The sequence below is a fragment of the Hyalella azteca genome, unplaced genomic scaffold (assembly GCF_000764305.2).
Source record: "Hyalella azteca isolate HAZT.00-mixed unplaced genomic scaffold, Hazt_2.0.2 contig10500, whole genome shotgun sequence".
Taxonomy (NCBI): domain Eukaryota; kingdom Metazoa; phylum Arthropoda; class Malacostraca; order Amphipoda; family Hyalellidae; genus Hyalella; species Hyalella azteca.
This window is the reverse complement of record NW_025940539.1, coordinates 53,420-76,918: the sequence shown is the minus strand read 5'-3', so window position 1 is coordinate 76,918 and position 23,499 is coordinate 53,420. Positions and strand designations below refer to the sequence as shown.

General features: G+C 41.2%; 1 protein-coding gene across 1 annotated transcript in view; it reads right to left on the bottom strand.

The window, feature by feature from the left end:
• The window catches only part of LOC108683207 (neuroligin-3), a 12,244-nt gene extending 5,977 nt beyond the window's left edge, over positions 1 to 6,267 (bottom strand). The window contains exons 1-4 of the mRNA XM_047882450.1: positions 5,800 to 6,267; positions 1,850 to 1,962; positions 1,209 to 1,326; positions 917 to 960 (exon numbers count right to left, since the gene is read on the bottom strand). Coding sequence (XP_047738406.1) covers positions 917 to 960; positions 1,209 to 1,326; positions 1,850 to 1,962; positions 5,800 to 6,051 — 527 coding nt within the window. The 5' untranslated portion in view covers positions 6,052 to 6,267. The remainder of the gene's footprint in view (positions 1 to 916; positions 961 to 1,208; positions 1,327 to 1,849; positions 1,963 to 5,799) is intronic.
• Positions 6,268 to 23,499: the final 17,232 nt, after the last annotated feature.

Below are 23,499 nucleotides of genomic sequence, written 5' to 3'. Positions count from 1 at the left end.
GATACGTGAGTGGGGGATGAAGGATACGTGAGTGGGGGATGAAGGATACGTGAGTGGGGATGAAAGATACGTGAGTGGGGGATGAAGGATACGTGAATGGGGATGAAGGGTACGTGAGTGCGGGATGAAGGATATGATAGTGGGGGATGAAGGATACGTGAGTGGGGGTTGAAGGATACGTGAGTGGAGGATGAAAGTACGTGAGTGTGGGATGAAGGATACGTGAGAGGGGGATGAAAGATACGTGAGTGAGGGATGAAGGATACGTGAGTGGGGGATGAAGGATACGTGAGTGGGGGTGAAGGATACGTGAGTGGGGATGAAAGATACGTGAGTGGGGATGAAAGATACGTGAGTGGGGGATGAAGGATACGTGAATAGGGGATGAAGGATATGATAGTGGGGGATGAAGGATACGTGAGTGGGGGTGAAGGATTCGTGAGTGGGGGGTGAAGGATACGTGAGTGGGGAGTGAAGGATACGTGAGTGGGGGGTGAAGGATACGTGAGTGGGGAGTGAAGGATACGTGAGTGGGGGGTGAAGGATACGTGAGTGGGGAGTGAAGGATACGTGAGTGGGGGGTGAAGGATACGTGAGTGGGGAGTGAAGGATACGTGAGTGGGGGGTGAAGGATACGCGAGTGGAGGATGAAGGATACGTGAATGGGGGATGAAGGATACGTGAATGGGGGATGAAGGATACGTGAGTGGGGGATGAAGGATACGTGAGTGTCGTATAAAGGGTAGGTAAGTAGGGAATAAAAGATATGTAAGGCGTGAATTAATGACGAGCATGCTACGTGCCCCTCACTGCTACGTGCCCCTCACTGCTACGTGCCCCTCACTGCTACGTGCCCCTCACTGCTACGTGCCCCTCACTGCTACGTGCCCCTCACAGCGACATCCTAGCCTCTCACCACTCGGACGCAGACTCTGTGGAAGTATTCAGCTGCTCGCTGACCTGCACATATATTTTTCATCTTAATAATCCTGTCGCAGTTATAACAGGGGGTTCAAAAAATTGATATTTTATACGACCATGTGTATCGAACTCGTAAAATGTCATCAGCAGCAACTTGCTTTAGATTTAATTAACTCTTACGAACTTGCGAAAGGCGTGTAGACGTTACAAGAGGTACTCACGAAGGGCGTGTAGACGTTACAAGAGGTACTCACGAAGGGCGTGTAGACGTTACAAGAAGTACTCACGAAGGGCGTGTAGACGTTGAGGGAGAGGCAGTCCTCGCTGGTGTGCAGAAGGTAGTCCTGCACGAGGTAGAGCCACGGCTCCTGCGCTTCCTGCTGCACCGACGCCGACCCGAACGATCTGGCGGGGCAGCGCGGCTATTAATTAACTGTAATATTAATTGATTGTTTGATTAATTACTTGATAAATTAATTATTAAATTAATTGAATAAATAGTTAGATAATTATGGCTAATAACACCCATCAGGGGCAGAAATAAATATTTTTGTTCGCAACTCAAACGTGTGGCCATCATCCACACGTCATACACTACATCAGGTCCCACCTGTTGGGCTGCGGGGCCATCATCCACACGTCGTACACTACATCAGGTCCCACCTGTTGGGCTGCGGGGCCATCATCCACACGTCATACACTACATCAGGTCCCACCTGTTGGGCTGCGGGGCCATCATCCACAGGTCGTACACTACATCAGGTCCCACCTGTTGGGCTGCGGGGCCATCATCCACACGTCGTACACTACATCCTGTCTCTTATACACATCTAGATGTGTATAAGAGACACGTCGTACACTACATCAGGTCCCACCTGTTGGGCTGTGGGGCCATCATCCACACGTCGTACACTACATCAGGTCCCACCTGTTGGGCTGTGGGGCCATCATCCACACGTCGTACATGTGCGGCTGGAGGCACGAGGGCCCGAAGTTGGTCGCGTCATACACGCCCTCCCAAGCCTCCGCTGCTTCGGGCGCCTGCACACAAATGAACTCGTAAATAAAAAGTTATTGATAGATTATATATTCCAGTATTTGTAGTGAGTAATAGTAATTGTTATGGTCAGGTGCTGTTTCACCAAAAACCGCTCAAGTACACGTGGCTGCCGATGGCTCGTCCGTGATTGGGGGGTTCAGCTTAGAATGCCGTCAGTGGTTTTTAATAAGACGATTGCTTACGCTGCCAGAAGCGGTATTCTACAGCCATCTCGAGGCACTTAGTGGAGCTTCTGTTGCGAGTCTCGGTAAATAAACAGTATAGATTATTGTACGTTATACAGTATAGTATAGCTCAGGTCAGCGTTAATAAGGCCGTTAGATCTGTAGCCGATACTGAACATTGCAGAATTTTCACAGTATGTTGTGGGTCTCGAACACGCAACTCACAGCTCCAATTTTGCTGTGTTTTACCACCCGGCCTCCTCGCCGATTTGACCAGAACAGACGCAGGTACCTATGATCGAACCCACAACTTTTTGCTCCTGTCTTGGTACTCGAACTATAAACACTGGGCCACCCTGCCCCAGCCATCCTGCCTGCGTCCAGCGGCCTGCCAAAATTTGCTGTGGGAAGCAAAACTGACAGACACTGCAAAACCTATCCTGGACTAACGACCCCATGCACGCCAACAAATTGACGAGCCCCAGCACGGACCACATGAATCGACGAAACTTCGATGAGGACCACCCCAGTCTAAACACGCCCAGATCGATCGAAAAGGGCTGTGTCCCACTTCTTGGCCCTTTAAAAGATCAATTCAGCGAAAATGGAAGCCGCTGCCACACCCATTAATTGGCAGCGGTTGGCGGTTGCTAAACCTTTATTTAACAAATCTTGCATCATTTGCTAAGCATCTGCTGATTTCCTTTTGAATGAATTTATTCCAATCCTCTTTTTCGGAACTTTGCACTAGTTTATACAAACCCACACTATCCCTATCCGACGAAACCGTCACGGATCCGACGAAACAGCCGTATATAGTCGACGAAGTATCCGAAGAAACAGTCGCAGATCCGACGAAATAATCCGACGAAAGAGTCGCGGATCCGACGAAAGAGTCGCGGATCCGACGAAACAGTCTAATATTCGACGAAACAGTCGCATAGCCGATGAAACAGTAGAGTATCCGACGAAACAGTCGCGGATTCGACGAAACCGTCGAGTAGCTGACGAAACAGTCACGGGTCTGACAAAACAATCGCGAAAATTCTGATCCAATATCATCAAGTTTCTATACTTTTTTCGTGAAAAAGTAGAAAGTGCGTCCATTTTGTTGCCAGAGATAGTGGCATGATAACGGGGTCTTGAACAGGTGATGCAGTTGGCGGTTTTGCGTGGATATTGTAGTTACCGCATATGGTAACATACCATATGTTATCATAACGATAATTTATCATACATGAGTTACCATAAACGGTAACTTAACACATGTTATCATTAATTGCAATTTACCATAAGCTAGCATAAATGATGATTTGCATGCCAAAGGGATGACGAAGGCGCTGGGGAAGGAGTTGCATGAGGGAAGAAGCGTTGAGGGAAGAAGGCACTAGAGGAAGTGGCAGGGAAATGAATTGATGGCATCGGGCGGCGCTGATTTGGCCGCCGCATCTTCAATTTAAAAGCAATGATTGAAACTTCAGGCCCGCGGCACAGCCCCCTGAAATGGGGTACGTAAATAGGGGTCTAAGGATATAAATGGGCGGGTCTTGTGACATAAATAGGGTGTCTAAGGACATAAAACGAAAAAGTCTGGAACTCTAATAGGCTCTAATAGGCTGCGACGTGTGAACTCTAATAGGTGGGTCTGAGGACATAAATTGGTGGGTCTGAGGACATAAATTGGTGGGTCTGAGGACATAAATTGGTGGGTCTGTGGACATAAATTGGTGGCTCTGAGGACATAAATTGGTGGGTCTGAGGACATAATACCATCGAACGCGTAGCAATACCATCGAACGCGTAGCAATACCATCGAACGCGTAGCAATACCACTAAAGGTATATCAATACCATAAGCATAAAGCAAGGCTAACCCACTTGACTCGCTAACAAATCACGCCACATTCTTAGAGCCTCACGCCGAGCCTGGCGTTGCGGTGGTCAGCGTCATGTGGTTCTTATTCACTTCAATTGATCGAGGTAGGGGATCATTTAAACCATGAACATTTTCTGCGACTCCAAGTATATTCATGATACTCGTGAACTCAATATGACGTCTTCCCGACACTCATGTAATCGATATGAAGTCTCCCCAACACTCTGGTACTCGATATGACGTCTTCACGACACTCCACCTATATCCTATAAACCTAATATCCGTCAAGACACAGTCATTCCTCAGGTACAGTTCAGTGAGTAACAACCGCTCCTCAGGCACAAATCATGCAGTAACATAGTCATTCCTCAGGCACAGATAAGTCATTCCTCAAGCACAGGGCTCGCTTCATGCTCTGAGTTCTTGTTAGCCTCGCCCTCCTGATACGCCGTGACAGCTCAAGGGCTCCCCAGCCCACTAGACCTGAGGGTGCGACGACCCCCAACCCGACCCTATGGAGACCTCCAACCCAACCCTTTGGAGACCCTCAACCCAACCCTATGCATACCCTCAACCCAACCCTATGCATACCCTCAACCCGACGTTATGGAGAAATCCCAACCCGACCCTATGGAGACCCTCAACCCTACCCTATGGAGATCCCCAACCCTACCCAATGGAGACCTCCAACCCGACCCTATGGAGACCCCCCGACCCTATGATGACCTGCCAACACTTAGGCGCAGGTTGTGCTGGTGGCACAGGCTGCGCAAATGCAGCAAATGGCCAACGCTTGACCGGCGATTCTTCCGCGTCGGTGTTCAATGAACGGACAACTCTCGCTTATCAGCCGCCACCAGCGCATGGCTTTCCCTTCACCCTGGTCCCTTTACCCTCACCCGTTCCCTCATATTACAGCCTTCAACCACCTCCACCTCCGCCACACCACCACCCTAAACCACCACCGCCGCCACACCACCACCCTCAACCACACCACCACCCTCCACCACACCACCACCCTCAACCACACCACCACCCTCAACCACACCACCACCTCCGCCACACCACCACCCTAAATCACCACCGCCGCCACACCACCTCCACCCTCAACCACACCACCACTCACTCCTGAAGATGGCATGAAAGGCAGCACGCTGCCCTCGTAAAGACACGCGTTTGATAGGCTTTCAAAAAATTTGAAGCGCTCTTAACTGCATCTTCGTTGCGCCCTTAGCAGGGACGTTATAGATGCCAGCTTAGGATATTGATAGTAAGCCATCTCAGGATATTGATAGTAAGCCAGCTTAGGATATTGATAGTAAGCCAGCTCAGGATATTGATAGTAAGCCAGCTCAGGATATTGATAGTAAGCCAGCTCAGGATATTGATAGTAAGCCAGCTCAGGATATTGATAGTAAGCCAGCTCAGGATATTGATAGTAAGCCAGCTTAAGATATTGATAGTAAGCCAGCTTAGGATATTGATAGTAAGCCAGCTCAGGATATTGATAGTAAGCCAGCTTAGGATATTGATAGTAAGCCAGCTTAGGATGTTGATAGTACGCCAGCATAGAACTGAAACTTTATGGTGTAAGTCAGACTCACCCGAAATGTCGTGAGTTGGACTCACCCGGAACCACATGTCGTGAGTTGGACTCACCCGGAACCACATGTCGTGAGTTGGACTCACCCGGAACCACATGTCGTGAGTTGAACTCACCCGGAACCACATATCGTGAGTTGGACTCACCCGGAACCACATGTCGTGAGTTGAACTCACCCGGAACCTCCTGTCATTAATGGGTGGCTTGGCGTAGTTGATGCCAAGGAAGCGGGATCCTGTAGATCCGTCCGGCATCCTGAAGATCTGTCCTCGGATCGCACCGGCGGAGGAGCGGAGAACCACATCGCCGCGCGCAGAACTGCCGATACTCCCGACAACACACGGTGTGAATGGCGCCAACATCAACACTGACGTCAACATCACTGAAGCCAACATCATTAACAGTGATGTCAACACCACTGAAGCCATCACCACACAATCTCAAAGAACTGCTCGAACGCCACACGAGAAACGTTGCGTGTTCGAAGTCTATAAATTAGAGTTTAATTTCAACTCGTTAGCTCATGCGTCAAGCGAATTTCTTCACAAGCAGAATAAGGTCACTGCGCCCTTAGGTTTTGTATACTATGAAGACTATAAATTCTAAATGTAGTCTAGCAGCAAAATTTAAAATATTAATTTTTAAATTACTGGAAACAAAAATGGACGATAAATATTCATAGACACAAGTTGTCTGAATTTATATTTTCACCCTGAATGGGTTCACTGAGAACCCGAGAAAATGAGAAATAATTTGCATGACATACCTCGCACATTCTTCACTCTAACTCGCATTCTTCACTCGCACATTCTTCACTCTTCACTCTAAGAAAACCGCCGAAAATAAATCTAGAACCACTTTCACCAAAAGCCAGTAAACATTAAAAATAATCAAGCTTCAGATTATAAGACAGATGAATATAACGTCAGATTAGAGACACAGTGGTGCTCGTTGTGGCTTAAGTGGACTGCCACGATCAGGTTCCTGAGTAAACTTTCATATGCTATTAGAATTGTTAAATGAAATGAAGAGTGCGGAATGAATCAGGATTGTTCGTCTATATGGATGGATATATGTGAGATTCGCTGATGTTCAGCGGCAAAATGCTCATTAATTTGTGACTTAAGAACTCGTATCAGTAAAAGGACGCTAAGGCGGAAATTAGACTAACAGAAGTTGCAACGAAACTTCAAACAGAGGCAATAACGCTGGAAACAGAGGCAATAACTCCACCAACAGAAGCAATAACGCCAACAACAGAAGCAACAACGCCATCAACAGAGGCAATAACGCCGGAAACAGTGGCAATAACTCCACCTATAGCGGCCAAAACTCCACCAACAGAGGCAATAACGCCACCAACAGAAGCAATAACGCCACAAACAGAGGCAATAACATTGGCAACAAAGGCAATAGCACCAGCAACTAACTAGGAAGGAATGTAGCGTCCTCCACATTGATGCATCACAGCAGAAGGCCGCATTAGAACAAGCGACGCTTCAAAGAAAATTACCAAGGAAGTTTTGCACAGTCGCACTACTCGCTCGATTGCCAACCAGGGAAATGGCGAGTCTTCTGTTTCCTTGCCATAAAATTGGGGAAAAACACATGAAAATGTTGGGCAACTAATTCTGGTAATGGATGTCGAGAGTGTACCGGTGTTTGGGCCAGATTCTGGATTAAAAATATAGACTTTTACCAGTTGTGCCCTTAGATTTTCTAATAATTGTTTTAAAAAGTGAACATTATAAGCACGCTTCACAAATTCTAACAAACAAGTAACGCACGTTTTTCAATGGAGACACTCAAGTTAACTACAAATCTGCAGAGGTTATACCAAACTCGCATACCGCTCCTGAGCGCCATTTCTGAACCCATTACCTTCAGCTTCATTCAAATTTTAGTTCGTCGTTCGCCAGTCGTTCAGCGCAAACTTTTCATCACGACTGCCATACCTCGTGCCATTAAAATCGTAATGAACTTTTTTATTAACCTTTATAAGTCACTACTCAAAATCTGGACAAAAATATTACCGAGGTTATCCCGTTATCAATATATAACCAATTTCAACAGAAATTATAGAATGAATATGTAAAATGAATGACTCGGTTCATATGCGATAAAGTGTTCAACTTTACGTAATTTCTGGCACAGATTGGCGACCAAGTTGCTTAAACAATGAGTGGTCGCTAAATTATTATAGATGTATTGGATTCGAAAACCATGAAGTTTTTTTTTAAATCTTGCTCAGTATTGTGTAATTTGTAGGAAATCTAATAATGGTGAATCAATCTTCTTATTGAACGCGAATCTTTCTTGAAACGTGCAACAGTATTATACTACTAGATCAGAAATTTAAGATGTTTAGTGTAAAAATTATATTTATGTTTCACTCTATTATTAATAAAAATAGCAAGCTTCATGTAACCTATGAAAGTTGTTTACAAATGAGGTTGACAGCTGAGCGTAGAGCAGTGCGCCATCTATTTTTTTTAAAAGCCGGAATCACAAAAAAAATTCTACCACCACAGATCAGGTCCCACTATCACGTCGCCGGCTTCAAATAGGAACCTTATCTCCTAAATACTTCCTATCTAATCAATTATATATTTATTATCGAAGTTTGTGAGTTTGCAGACTGGAAATGTGAATAGAGGGGATGTCGATTCCAAACTCTTACGCATTTCCAGGATACTCATCGTGTCGGGATATTACCTGGTAATTAATATTCTTTTCAGTCCTATAATTGATGCATTGAAAAATTTTTATATCTAGGGTCGACAAATAATTATAATATCTGCAATTTTATAATCCAGTTACCCCGAATCCCGTTTAGAATAAAATTGATGCATGTTAATTAGAGATAAAACGTTCAATACGATATTTTACAGAAATGAAAAACTCACATTTTCCCCATGTTTAACAATTCCAGTGAATTTAAATACGTCAATTAAAAAAAAATATTCATTATTGTTCAACCATCCATTACTTTCCTCCCAGAATATCAAAGCTTTTAGATTTTACATTATATATGTAGAGATTTTCTGGTCCAGCTAATATCCCGATTGAATCGAGGATACGCGCCCGAAAAGCCCCTATATACTAAAAAAATAAAACTCAGTACTCACTGCAGTGAGTGACAGAGAGCGCATTTTCTCGTCGACGAAAACTTGAGGTCACGGACAGACGGACGGACAGACGGACAGACAGACAGACAGACGGACGGACGGACATGGCGAGCACAATAGTGCATTTTTTTCCATAAATGAGAAAATGCGCTAAAAAGCCCTATACTGAAATTAAATTTTACACAAAATTTCACTGCAGAATGTAATTTGGAGATCCGTGCAAAATGTCTGTTGTTTCACCGAGCCTTCCCTAATTGCAAAATTATTAACTGGACCGGAATTATGAGGTCCGGTGTGATGGGGTCCGGTGTGATGGGGTCCGGTGTGATGGGGTCCGGTGTGATGGGGTCCGGAGTGATGATGTCCGGTGTGATGGGGGTCCCGTGTGATGGGGTCCAGTGTGATGGGGTCTGGTGTGATGGGGTCCGGTGTGATGGGGTCCGGTGTGACGGGGTTGGTGGCAGTGCGCGCAATGAGGACCATTTTCCACATAAAGCATTAGGCCCGTGTGCATTACTTGAGTTTACAATCTTTTATGATTTAATTCCATATTATGACATTATGACATACATCGATTAGTTTGAGATGCATTCCTGTCGCCATTGGCCGAGTTTCCCTAGACACTAACTAGCAATGTTCATAAATTGAAAACGGGATTTTTAAATTTTCGTAATAACTGGATTCTTGAGCCTCGGGACAAGGGGATTCTTGGATCTTGGAATTGCGGGATTTCTAAATCTCAGAATAACATGATTCTAGAAGCTCAGAATAGCGGGATTCTTATATTACAAGAATCATCTCCAACAGGTAGCGCAAGCTAATCTGCTACGGTCTAACTACTAAGGTATGGCGACAAAAAAGTTTTCATCTAACCGTTCTAACATCGAAAAATGCACTTAATGGAAGTAAACTTGAAAAAAAAAACATTTAAAATCACTGTATACAGCGAATTCAAATCTTCCAATTCTCATGTTCGAAATTTCCTGTATATTTTTCAAAGTTTCTGTGTTTGAAGCTTGCCAACCAAAAATATATAGGCTCATATTAGGCTGTTGGGTTGCGTTCCGTATCAGCTGGATCTGAAATTTAATTCTAAGTGCTTGAATTTTAACACATTTCAAGACAAGGAGGAAGAAGGGCGAATTCTGATATTCAAGTTTAATCTCTATTTAGGTGCACAAATTTTCATTAAGTCCTAAAAAAGTTAAAATTTATTCGAAATTCGAACCGATAGTTGCTATATGGGAGTATAGCCGGAGAAATGTTGGTTGGAACGACGCATCTTTCAATAACGTTCGTTGACTCACTAATGAATTATATATTATGAGACAAGAAAGTCTTCACGTTTATGGGCAATGATCACATTAACACTAAAACACCACAAAATGCATTCTGACCAATCACATCGTATGCATTTGGTAATTGAATTGTCGAAGTGCGGTAACAAGTAACTGTGACATTAATACGGTCAATGAGCAGTAAGAAGTTTCCAGTAACATAAATTAGTTTCATTACCACTGAGAATTTCGGCAACTACACGAATTTCAAAATTTTCACCTACGAAAGCACATTACATTACGGATTTATGGGTATGGTAGAAGTTAAAACCTTAAGCGGGTCATCTACATTCTACAATATTGTTAAATTAGAAAATAGGTATTTGTAGAGTAATGAAAATCCATCACTAGACTGATTTGTTTCAACTCAAATTTATCTCGTGGTCGTGGAAGAAAAAGAGTTCAACTTGAAGCTTCGTTACTCAGGAATCTAGCTTCACTTAAAGAGCGTCACGTTAGCCCGGCACTCTAACTGACCGATGGCGCGAGACTGAGAATCTTTCGAACAAATGCACGGGGCAGAAGTAGTGGTAGCAACAGCTGACAATTTTTAGGATAGTATTCCGGAAATTAGAGCATTGGTTCAACAACGATAAATTTGCTTAAATGTTGAGAGACAAAACTTATGAGAAAAGTAGTATCACAAATTTCTAATAAATAATTTTTATCTTTTCATGACTCGTTTATCGGACGGATTAGGCAGCAGCTTATGACGCATCAGTACGGTGTTTTCTCTTCAGAGATCCTTTAAGGCCTAGATACTTGAAATCAGACGAAAGACGAATAAATTGAACCACTGATAAATGCCCTACATCATCTTTAGATCAAATGATCCGCGAAGCTCGTTTGCCTTTTCCTTAAAAGCGAATTGTCGAAGACGGATGTTTAACATTGTCAAAGTTAGATCCTTCTAGAAAATTGGTTATACCATCTTCCTGCAAACATGACTCCAGGGCTGCTCGAGTAGCGTACTTATGTTGGAAGTTCTTTAACCCAAAAATCTTTGGCTGTCGCTGAAACTCTTCATGCTAATCATTTAATTGTTTAGTGAACACATAAATATAAGTGCGATAGTGAACACAAATATCAAGCGACCTCTCTAAAAAGTACATTTGTTTCTTTAAATTCCGTTTCTCCTTCACTTCAGGTGCCGACTTTCAGGACGTCATCATTGCGTTGGTTGCCTCTGACTTTTCGCTTATTGATGGTGCTACATAATCTTGACCAAGAGAAAATTGTGACGTGTTTCAAGATACATTCAGCTATTTTTTGTCATAAAAATCATTTGCCTTTAGGGACAATTTAGGGACTAGATGGGTTAAGCGGTACTTGGTTTATGTACACAGAATTATAATCCAGCCATTGACCTTAGCTAAGCATATATTCACCTTTAGTTTCACTTGAAAGCCAATTGTACTCTGAGTAAAAGTCACTTTTAAATCAATTACAAGAGACATTTGAAAATCAGTCTTAAAACCAATTAGCCAATTGTGCTGAATTAATCAACTGAATGAAGCGATGAGAAATTAATGGAAGTAACTCAGTGTGTTCCATCTCCGATTTATCATAAGTTCACGGATTCTCTCAAAAATGTAATCTCCAGAAATGAGCGGGAAGGACCCAAGGTCAGTTCAATCTTATCAAATAGTTTCCTTGATTGCGATTAATTACCTAGCTAGAAAATTCGCAACCGCAAGTCAGTCACTCTGACGATTTATACATGCACTCAAAAGTATAACTTTTCTCGGCTGAGTCTCAAAACTTTGAGTTTAAAGCGTTAGCGCGCATGAGTAAAAATTCTGTCAATACACTCACGACGAGGGTAATAAAACCAACTGCAGAAATATAAATTCAAATTACAGTGATAAACGTACAGAAGAAACAACATATGTGGACATGAGCACAAGCTAACAACGGGCGCACGAAAACCACGTTGCGCGAGACGAACCCAAGAGCAACTGACTCGAAAACGCTTGCGAACGTTTTAAGGGACTCCAGGTTCCAAACGTCAACGGGACTATGACTCAAAGTTGGTCGTATGTGAATTGCCGGAATTCATAGTTGGTCATAAGTGAATTGCCGGAATTCATCTTTGGTCGTAAGTGAATTGCCGGAATTAATTGTTGGTCGTAAGTGAATTGCCGGAATTCATTGTTGGTCTTGTGTGAATTTCCCGAACACGGAGTTGGTCGTAAGTTAATTGGCAAGACTCATAGTTGATCTCAAGTAAAATAACTACCGGAATTCAAATGATTTAGAGGCACTAAGGTTTCATTACTTCAAATACTACGACTCGCAGTGTACATCCAGTCGAAGAGATGAAACCTTCCCTTACGACATTCGCAAGCGTTTTCGTAAATCAGGACTTGATCCGAAATTACTTGCATCTGGAGACGGAAAAGAAACGTTCGCTGCAACGTGGCCACGCAATTTACTCCCAACACGTCAGAAAAACAAGCCCAATATCCATGCCTGAAAAACTACAGTAAAGAACATTTTAGGTGGCCTAAATCGTGGTTGTCATAAATGAAAAGCAAGCAAAAACCAATGTAAAGGCTGATACACAATATTTTACTTCGAACAATGCAAGCACATTAAAGTAACTGCTCAAAGGGACCGAATCAAAATTTCTTACCAATCAGGAATATGCTTCCGGAGAATCTAGTAAAAGAAAGTTCATTGAAGACGAGGAGTCCTAGAAAAATTTTGTCGTTATAGGAGCCGTAAGCAGTGCTTTTCTTCTATTTATAAAATTTCTTATTAGTAATAAAATGCAAGAAAGAAATATCGATAATGAGAAACACTCCCAACGATGGAGCATCCAAGCTCCACAAAAACATAATAAGATAAACTCTGAAGTTTACGTGATAGAAGTTATCAGACGTGTACAGTCAAAGAAAAATAAACGTGATAAATAGTGATCCATTAACATACTATTAGATAATATACTTCATAGATTATAATTGCGGTTCAAGGAACAACTCAAGAGTATAAAAATAAGAGAGTTAAGCTAAGTGAACAAGAGCAGGAAAATATATAGAAGCAACGCGTTGCTCTGTCCGTTCTGAGGTTGAGTCCACACAGTGCAGCCCCAAAAACAGTTAACCCTCAACACCGAAGGATATATTTTAACCCTGCCAACAATACTATTCCTACGACGAACACTGGGGGATGGCAAGGAGAATAGGGCTGACGTAAAGAAACTATGAAAGCATAACATGGAGAATCGCGGCAAAAGAGAAATGTCCAAATTAATTTACAGTGAAAATGCATCAAGACACTTAAGTCGGAAATAAAGATCATAGGCATTGGTTTATGATTGTAAGACAACTTCGTGCGTCAAGTTGACGGGTCTAAATGGTGTTAGGATCCAGACAAGTAGACTGAGGTGAGCCTGGAGTTCAGTGTTGGCTCCTGAATGTACATTGGATTAACTATGGATTAGCACGGGACCATGGGACTCACTTCCGACATGTCGGCCATCGGAGGGTCTAAAAGTCGGAGGACTCGGTAACCCCAGAAATTATCTCTAACCTTCATAGACGCTACTACCCCCATCACAAATGGACGAATTTCTAATAAACCTGTACTCGGTGAAAACCTCGAGACGTCCTCATGCACTCGAGGTGACTAGAGGAAACTATGAACTGAATGAAGAAATATTCTACAGCAAAATTATGAAAGCAACGGACCTTCTTTAAATGTATCTCGCGTAGGACATAACGTGATGAACAGGACGTGTAGAAACTCTACAGAGTCGTCACAGATGAGACGCGGGACTGCAGCCACACTTCACCTACCGACCTAAGATGATAACCATGAGCAGTTCAGCAGCGAGCACACGAGCATTTAAAGTGTATATCCTTGTACAAACGCGTGTCCGGTGCAGGTACCGTGAAGCTTCATCGTCCTATTAAAAAATGAAATAAAACAACCAAACATGACGAATTAACCAGAGGACCTGAGTTCATATTAGGTCTAAAAGCCCAACAAAAATTTGAAATATGGACATAGTCATCTAAAATTTTGCAGGATTTGATGAAGAAATAAGGGAAAAGAGCAGTAATATTACTAAAGAAACCGCATTGTAGATATTGTCACGCAAATGTGAGGTCATGTAACAGATTTTGTCAAGTCGTAGCTCCCATCAAACGGCACCTGCTACCACATGACAGCTGCTGTCAGATGATAGCTCACGTCACATGACTGCTGCTGACATATGACAGCTGCTGTCATCAGATGGCAACTACTGTCAGATGACAGCTTCCGTCACATGACTGCTGCTGACAACATGACAGCTGCTGACACATGACAGCTGCTGACACAACATGACAGCTGCTGACACATGACAGCTGCTGACACATGACAGCTGCTGACACATGACAGCTGCTGACACATGACAGCTGCTGTCACATGACAGCTGCTGACACGCACCAGTTACGTGTAGCAGAGTCTAACATGGCAGGAGCAAGGCAGGCTCCCAAGAGCAGGCACTCGGCGGTTTCTTGCTGCAGGCTCCCGGGTGGGCGTTGTTGGTGTGAACTTTTCATCACCAGCCAAGCGACCCGCGGTTCGTGGATAAAATGCAATGTAGGATATTATCCTCCTTCAATGCAATGGAGGATATCATCCTAAAAAACTCGACTGGTCGTCCAGGGAGGTGACGGGTCAATAACGCGGGGCTGCAGCTAAAACTCACAACGACGTTCCCACTTCTAAAGTTCCTCCGACTTCTGAAATACAAGATCTTATGTGAGCGCATGTTCAAACATTGATGAATATAGAACATTAGGGGTATTGATTTGTTCAAGGCAGGGTCTGATGAAGATATTAAAGATGTTCGCGTCCATGTATGACTTTTGTATTAACTGGTTCAGTTAAGCCAAGTGCGAATATAAAAATACGAGTTTAAAAATACTGAGAAATTGAGCGCTTCAACATAGGCTCATTCTTCGGAATTGCCGTTTATGAGATTCAAAATAAATTCAGAAATGGGTAATATTAAAAACTAAACTAAATGAAAAACTACGTTTCATATATAATTGATAAATGAATTTATAAATTGAGAACGAAGTGGCGCGGGCTGTTGACGTAGAATATAAGATCTAACGTCAATATTGCAGCTCCTCGCACAGCTACAAGAATTAATGCACCTCCTTATGTACGAAGAAGAATTAACATACCGCGTATAGGTGCATGAATTAGCGCGCCTCTTTGTATGTATACAAAAATAAACTTACCTCCTAAGATTTTAAGAAGAAAGAACACAACTACTTGCATAGTTACAATAATTAACGTACGTAGTTTAAGGGCACCTCCCTGTATACGGTACACGTATTAAAGTTTCTCCCTGTACATGAGCACGTTTTAAGATAACAAATATACGTAGCATTAGGGTACCTTCTCGTATATGAAAAAGAAAAAAAATACCTCGTATACGTAGCATTACAGAAGCTCGTCGAGGACGGTACACGATTAACATACCCTCTCGTATAAGAACACGTATTAACATACCCTCTCGTATAAGAACACGTATTAACATACCCTCTCGTATAATGTACATGTTGTTCAGGGCGCTGGCAACACAGTACATGTTGTTCAGGGCGCTGGCAACACATCACACGTCGCATTAATAAGTAGTATTGATATCACTGGGGTCGTTTTTCTCAGTTTCAATGGTAATAAATAACTAAGAACTATTTACCATGTTCTAAACAACAAAAACCACATATTTACCCATTAGCAGTAAACTAGATAATTCAGTTTACGGTTAAACAGGGTAATTTTAATCTAGGTAATGTTATTGTCATATGGGCTTATTATTAGGCCTATTGTTACTTAGGCTTATGTTAGACACGGCGACGTCTTGTGTACGTACGATCGGTGCATTCAGTGTCGGTGCAGTAGCTCTGCGCCTGCCGCAGCTGTGGGCAGAAATAAACAACTCTGTTTTATTATACAATAATATGACAACTAATGTATTAAAACAGATGTATTTACATACACTAGGCTCAAAAAACTATTCCCAATTAAATAATTGTTACACTATAAAAAATTATCAATTATAGAAATGATAAAGAAGAGAAAGGAGGAAGAGCGAAAGAGAACAATAGGAGGGAAAGATAGGAGGGGGCGAGAAAAAGATGTGGAGCGAAAGGAAGAAGAGGAATGAATATAGAAAATGAATGAAAAATATTAAGAACGCAGGAGAGAAGGGGAAGTGAAAGAAAATGAGGAGCAAAAGAGAAGTAAGAGCGACGAAAGGAGAGCAAGCCAGATAAGGTAGAGAAACGACAAGACAAAGAACGAGAAAATCAAGAGGAGAGACGGTTAAAAGAGGAGTGAGGCAGTGAAGAGAAGAGAGAAGGTTAGAAGAGGACGGCAGTGAGTATTGAAGATGAGTACACTCACAAGTAACCATAAGCACACTCACAAGTCATCATAAGCACACTCACAAGTCACCATACACACTCACAAGTCACCATACACACTCACAAGTCACCATACACACTCACAAGTCACCATACACACTCACAAGTCACCATACACACTCACAAGTCACCATACACACTCACAAGTCACCATACACACTCACAAGTGTAAGGAGCCGCTGCATCGCTGCCTCCTGGCTGTTGTAGATACACTCGCAGGGATCAAAGCCTCCGTCCGCCATTGCAGGTATTGTAGTTCAACAGGATTATAATAATACAATAAATTGCCTACTATAGACAATATAATGTTAGGAATGTCCGGTAACTTTTCAAGGTTAACCTGAGAAGGAAGGTGAATGACATTTAGAGTCACTGCAACAATGAACAATGACCAGCAATATCACGGCACAATGCACAATGCAGCAACACCGCGACACAATTCAGCAACACTGCGGCACGATGCAACACTGCGGCACAATGCAACAACACTGCGGCACAATGCAGCAACACTGCGGCACAATGCAGCAACACCGCGGCACAATGCAGCAACACTGCGGCACAATGCAGCAACACCGCGGCACAATGCATGGGTATGCAGCAATAAACACAGCAGTAACACCATTAACACCGTGGCACAATGCAGCAATAACCACAGCAGTAACACCATTAACACCGCGGCACAATGCAGCAATAACCACAGCAGTAACACCATTAACACCGCGGCACAATGCAGCAATAACCACAGCAGTAACACCATTAACACCGCGGCACAATGCAGCAATAACCACAGCAGTAACACCATTAACACCGCGGCACAATGCAGCAATAACCACAGCAGTAACACCATTAACACCGCGGCACAATGCAGCAATAACCACAGCAGTAACACCATTAACACCGCGGCACAATGCAGCAATAACCACAGCAGTAACACCATTAACACCGCGGCACAATGCAGCAATAACCACAGCAGTAACACCATTAACACCGCGGCACAATGCAGCAATAACCACAGCAGTAACACCATTAACACCGCGGCACAATGCAGCAATAACCACAGCAGTAACACCATTAACACTGCGGCACAATGCAGCAATAACCACAGCAGTAACACAATTAACACTGCGGCACAATACAGCAATAACCACAGCAGTAACACCATTAACACCGCGGCACAATGCAGCTATAACCACAGCAGTAACACCATAACACAAGGCACAATGCAGCAATAACCACAGCAGTAACACCATAACACAAGGCACAATGCAGCAATAACCACAGCAGTAACACAATTAACACCGTGGCACGCGTTTAGTTCAGGTAAGTCCATAACCTCGACGCTGCGGTTATCGCAGGTGACTGATGATGGCTGGTCGCTCCTCAGCACACACGTGTCCCTTAACACCTGCAGCCACTTGGATCACGCCACGCAAGTGTGACACTCTCTGGTGCTCTCATGCTGCACTCTTTTGTGCTCTAAACATGCACTCTTTAGTGCTGTCTACATGCACTCTTTTGTGCTCTAAACATGCACTCTTTTGTGCTCTATACATGCACTCTTTTGTGCTCTCAACATGCACTCTTTAGTGCTCTCTACATGCACTATTGTGCTCTCAACATGCACTCTCCCACGCCATCTTGCTGCACTCTCAAGCAATTATTTCGCACCTCTGAATGCTTTATAAATCTTTAAAAAGCCATAATATTTTTAAGTGATCAATTTCCAACCAAGACTCACAACAAACGTTGACAATCCATATCAAATTTTGTCAGGTAAGCTTACCCAAAGCACAGGTCTTTCAAAGCATACATACACTCTTCCAAACAAAATTATTACGATTATCTGATAATTTTGTGATTATTATTACAATTAGATTATATGATTGGCAATAATCATTTTAGGAGTTGATCATGACAAAAGATGAAGCATGTATACTGTGCAGGAAGGTCACACTGATGCACAAGTGGCTACAGCCCTCAACATTCTTTTTTTTAGTTAGGGTACCTAACTTAGATCTCTAAACAAATCAAATAATTATTGTTACATCCATATTAATGATAGTAATTAGCGGACATGAGAGATAGAGCAATGTCCCAAAAATACATCACAACAAAGCTATTCAGCAGATATTCAGAGCAATGTTCATACCATCACACAGATGGGCAAAACAACTTCTCTCCAGAGCTCCTAGACTCATTTGTCAAATTATATCTTATCTAACTGAATTTAACCAAAATATTGAGCATTGATATTTGAAATTAAACAAGTATAAATGTCATCCATCAGTAAATAAGCTTTAAATACTTCAAGTAATGCAAATAAATATTAATAACTAGAATATTAACAATGCAATGATTCTAACTTTGTTAGACACAAATAGAAGAATTTTGCGACAGTTTTCATTTTTTCTAGTATACAACAGTTGAGACTACAGATTTGAGGCCAGGAGTGCTATGGAATAGGTATGCCAGACAAATCTTGCATAAAACCAATACAATCAATATTAATGACAAATTTTGTTTGCTTGCCAAGCTGTTTTTCATTGTGTAACTGCAAATGTAATGGAAGAGAGGTGTCCTTTCATGAAATTTAAATTTTTAAAAAGTGAATAATTTTTTATTTGATCTACATGTTCTCTAAATTTCATAGTTTTTCATATGTCCCCCTTGTCTCTTTACCCACATATAAAAACAACAATGCTAAAGCTGTATGTTGAAGTGCCATTCTGCGTTAGTCCTCTTCTCCAACATTCATGGAGTGTCATCACGCTATGATGCTAGGCTGCTAGTAGAACACACACAATTACTGTCTATGTTTGAATGATGTTACTGACAGGCTGGAATTCTAGAGGGTATTAAATTAACCAGAACACAGAACATAGTGCACAATCACAGTGTGGAGAGGATGGCATCACAATCCCACCAACCAATCAGTCTGGAGAAGATGGCATCACAATCCCACCAACCAATCACAGTCTGGATAAGATGGCATCACAATCCCACCAACCAATCACAGTCTGGAGAGGATGACATCACAATCCCACAACCAATCACAGTCTGGTGTGGATGACATCACAACCAATCACAGACAGACCAGCATCCACCAAAAAATGACAAGCTTTATGCACGAGCCTAGAATTCCAGCCTGAATGATGATGAATGGTTTTAAATTGCTTTATAAAAAGTTACATTAATTGGTTCACCTAAATTTATATTTTAAAATTGCCTATCCTTATAACTTATAATGGTTCCAATCCAGATTAAAATGCAAGGTGGTGATATAGTACTTCAATTGTTCGTAAATATTAACTCAACACAACTACATAGATAAAAAATTAATTTAACCGAGCTACAGAGATTAAAAATAGATACAACAGAGTTAAAGAGATAAAAATTAATTCAACAGAGCTACAGAGGTTAAAAATTAATTCAACAGAGCTACAGAGATTGAAAATAAATTCAACAGAGCTACAGAGATAAAAACTAAATCAACAGAGCTATAGAGATTAGTATTATTATTTCTATTATAAATATTATTACTGTTATAATTTCTATATTCCCTGCCGTATCAAATAAATTCACTTGATCCAGTTTGATTCATTTCCGATCTCGTAATTTCCTCACTGTGCGGGTAACTTACGGCAGTTACCCCACAATAAAAACTACCTAATTCAACAGAGCTACAGATATAAAAACTAATTTAACAGAGCTCCAGAGATAATAACTAATATAACAGAGCTCCAGAGATAATAACTAATACAACAGAGCTAAAAATTAATTCAACAGAGCTCCCAAGATAAAACATCATAGTTAACTGCATTGGAGGAAACAAATGCAAATATTTTGGATGAGAAATATACAGGACCACTCTATCTTAACTTTGATTACATTTCTTTTATTGTCCAAGTACCTAGCAAGCCAAACAGAAGAATTAGCCATAAGCCACTTGTAAATGAGATGAAAATTCCTGTGCTTGCATTCAATTAACTTTCTCCTGTAGACAAGCATTGAATTTATCCATTTTTTGAGCCACATCTTGGGCTTACATGATCAAGCAGCAAGATTCCTAAGTCATCAAAATATATCACTTAGGAGCTGCAAGATTCTAGGTTTAGGTATGGAATTACAGCAATCCCTTGATTAGCACGGTTTTGAATACCGCGGTTTTGATTACCACGGAAAAAATTTTTGCGACCTCTCCTTAATCTACGCAGTGCCAGTTTTGATTAGCATGACTTTTTTTTCACAACGCATCATTTTCCCGCCTCTAGCCAGAGGTGTTACGTTCGTAACAAAAGTGTTACTTTTTGCTTATTAGATCTTATGTTGTTACTTTTATTACGACTTTTGGAAAAATTGGCCAAATGTTGTTACTTTATGAATTTCAGCCAATAATTCTTTAAATAAGGTCCAGTTCCGTATGCACTTGTTCTTGCAATTGACCACAAACATGCTTACAAAGAAGATGAAAAGGAGACAGAAGAAAAAGAAGCGGATAATAAAGAAATTTCTAGTAAAAAACTTGCAGAATTACTCACTGCAATTGAAAAAACTAAAGAAATCATAAGAGAAGTAGACCCAAATGAAGAAAGAATCATGAATGTTTGCCGTGGCCTGGATAGGCAAGTGAATTGCTATCGCACAATTATGCAGGAGAGAAATAAATCTACTGTGCAATTGAAATTGGATTCGTTTTTCAGTAAAAAATAAATATTTCCCCTATTATTTAGAAAAAAAAATGTGATGAATTTTAGTGGAAAAAAAATTATTATGTAATGTTGCTATTTTTGAGGATTCATTATAATTATTCCCATATATTCTTGAGTTTGATTAGCGCGGTTTTGCTTAACATGGTAAAACTCAGGGATTTATTAACCGCGTTAATCAAGGGATTGCTGTACCAATCTTGTCTATGGACCATGGTCTAACTTTTTCTTATAAAAGGATAACAAATGCACCATTTTATTCCAAAGATTTTCAGAAATCACATGTGAAACAATCATTTTAACCCAAGATTTTTATAAAATTATGCTGGATATTCCAGCTTGGACAGCAAGTAACCCAAGGCTTCCAAGCAGGAGTAATCTAGCCAAGCCAAGCTGGATTGAGGGTGAATAAAGGAACAATAACAAAGGTCTAGCAAGCCTCTACTAAATCTATCCTAATTTCATTCTTTAATAGTTTATTTTGATGCACATTTTTTATTTTTAGCTAATCACAGATATAAGTTATCTATTAGAATTATAAAAAAATTTCCTTTATATGTAATTATGTATATATCTAATAATGCTGTCAAAATTGAAAGATGTTATTTGGTATCAAGGATAAAGTAAAGGTATAGTAAATTTTAACAAAATCTATAATTTAGAAATACCTACATTCAATTCAAGGCTGCAATAAATATTGAATAGGGTAAACGCGGTATATTCCGTCACATTAAGGACGCATCGAGAAATGAAAAACTATAAAAAAATAACCGTATGCATTACTCAAGTTCTGTTTGCTTTATGTGACTCTCAAAACACCGCACTACGTGTCAGCAACAACGAAACATCACAAAATGTTGCCATATTTATTTAAAAGCCTTTAGAATGGAAACCTACCAAATCCCTATATTCCGTCACTGTGTGTGGCAATATTCGGCACATGGTGAGGCGTATTCGTCCGCGCTTCAAATTCTACTGATACATAATGCCGTCATCCACGTGTTCGAATTCCGTTCGCTGTGTGAGCTGTATTGGAATACAACACAGCTTTGAATTAGAACACTAATGAATATTGAACACTACTTAATTACACTTTTAATTAACAACTATTAAGCTTTTAATTAAGCAAATTTTAATTTTTGTACACAGCTTGGAACGATCTGTGTGTGTCCAATTCAAGTTCTGATGGAATTAGTTTTCATGTGTCTAAATCCATTTCTCAACTTAATCATCTATTAATTTATTTACCACTTGAAATCAAGTATACTTAAAGGATTCCTAATATATTCACAGACGTATTTAAAAGTCTCAAACCATAATATTCTTCCTATACAAACAGTTATTCACTATTTGATAGAGCAAGGTCAACTGTCAAATTTGACACATTTTTCGATGATCTCACTGGGTAGCGTGCATTGTCTCTCTTTGGATCTCAATATTTTCCCGCCAGATGGCCAAGACCTAGTGCTTTGGCAGTAGTTTGACACGCAAATGTATGATGTCACCATTTCAACCATCAACAAACGCATGGAACTAAAACAAAGCTTAATATAAAGGAAAAACTAAAGAGGTGACAGAATTACCCACGATGTCAGAATATACCACGTTTATCCTAGATGAATTGTGATTTGTGAGCCTTAGAGAAAATAGTAATTAGGTAATAAATTTATGGCTAAAAAAGAAATGATAGCTCCCAAGTCCCAAACCATAACCAATAAATTACTAAATTCTTCTACACTCCACAGCTCCCCCCAGTCCCCACTCAGTTTTGACTATAGGGTAAACGCGGTATATTCCGACACTTTAAGGACGCATCAAAAAATGAAAAACTATAAAAAAAAACGTATGTGTTACGTAAGTTCTGTTGCCTTCACATGACTCTCAAAACACTTCACTACGCGTCAGCAACGATGAAACGTCACAAAATGTTGCCATATTTTAACCTAGTGGTTTTGCAGTATTTCGACACGCAAATGTATGACGTCACCATTTCAACCATCAATGAACGCATGGAACTAAAACAAAGCTTAATATAAAGGAAAAACTAGAGAAGTGACGGAATTACCTACAATGTCGGAATATACCGCGTTTACCCTAGTTTGTGGCTTCATGCTTGTGAAGTTGTGAGTTGTGACTATAGTCACGACTCACGCACTAGTGAAGTGAGTATTGACAGTAGTGTTAGAGCCTAGAGGCGAATTGGAAATTTGGAAATAGTGATTTGGAAATTATCTACCTATTTTGAAAGGCACAACCACCAAACCAGGTCAACCT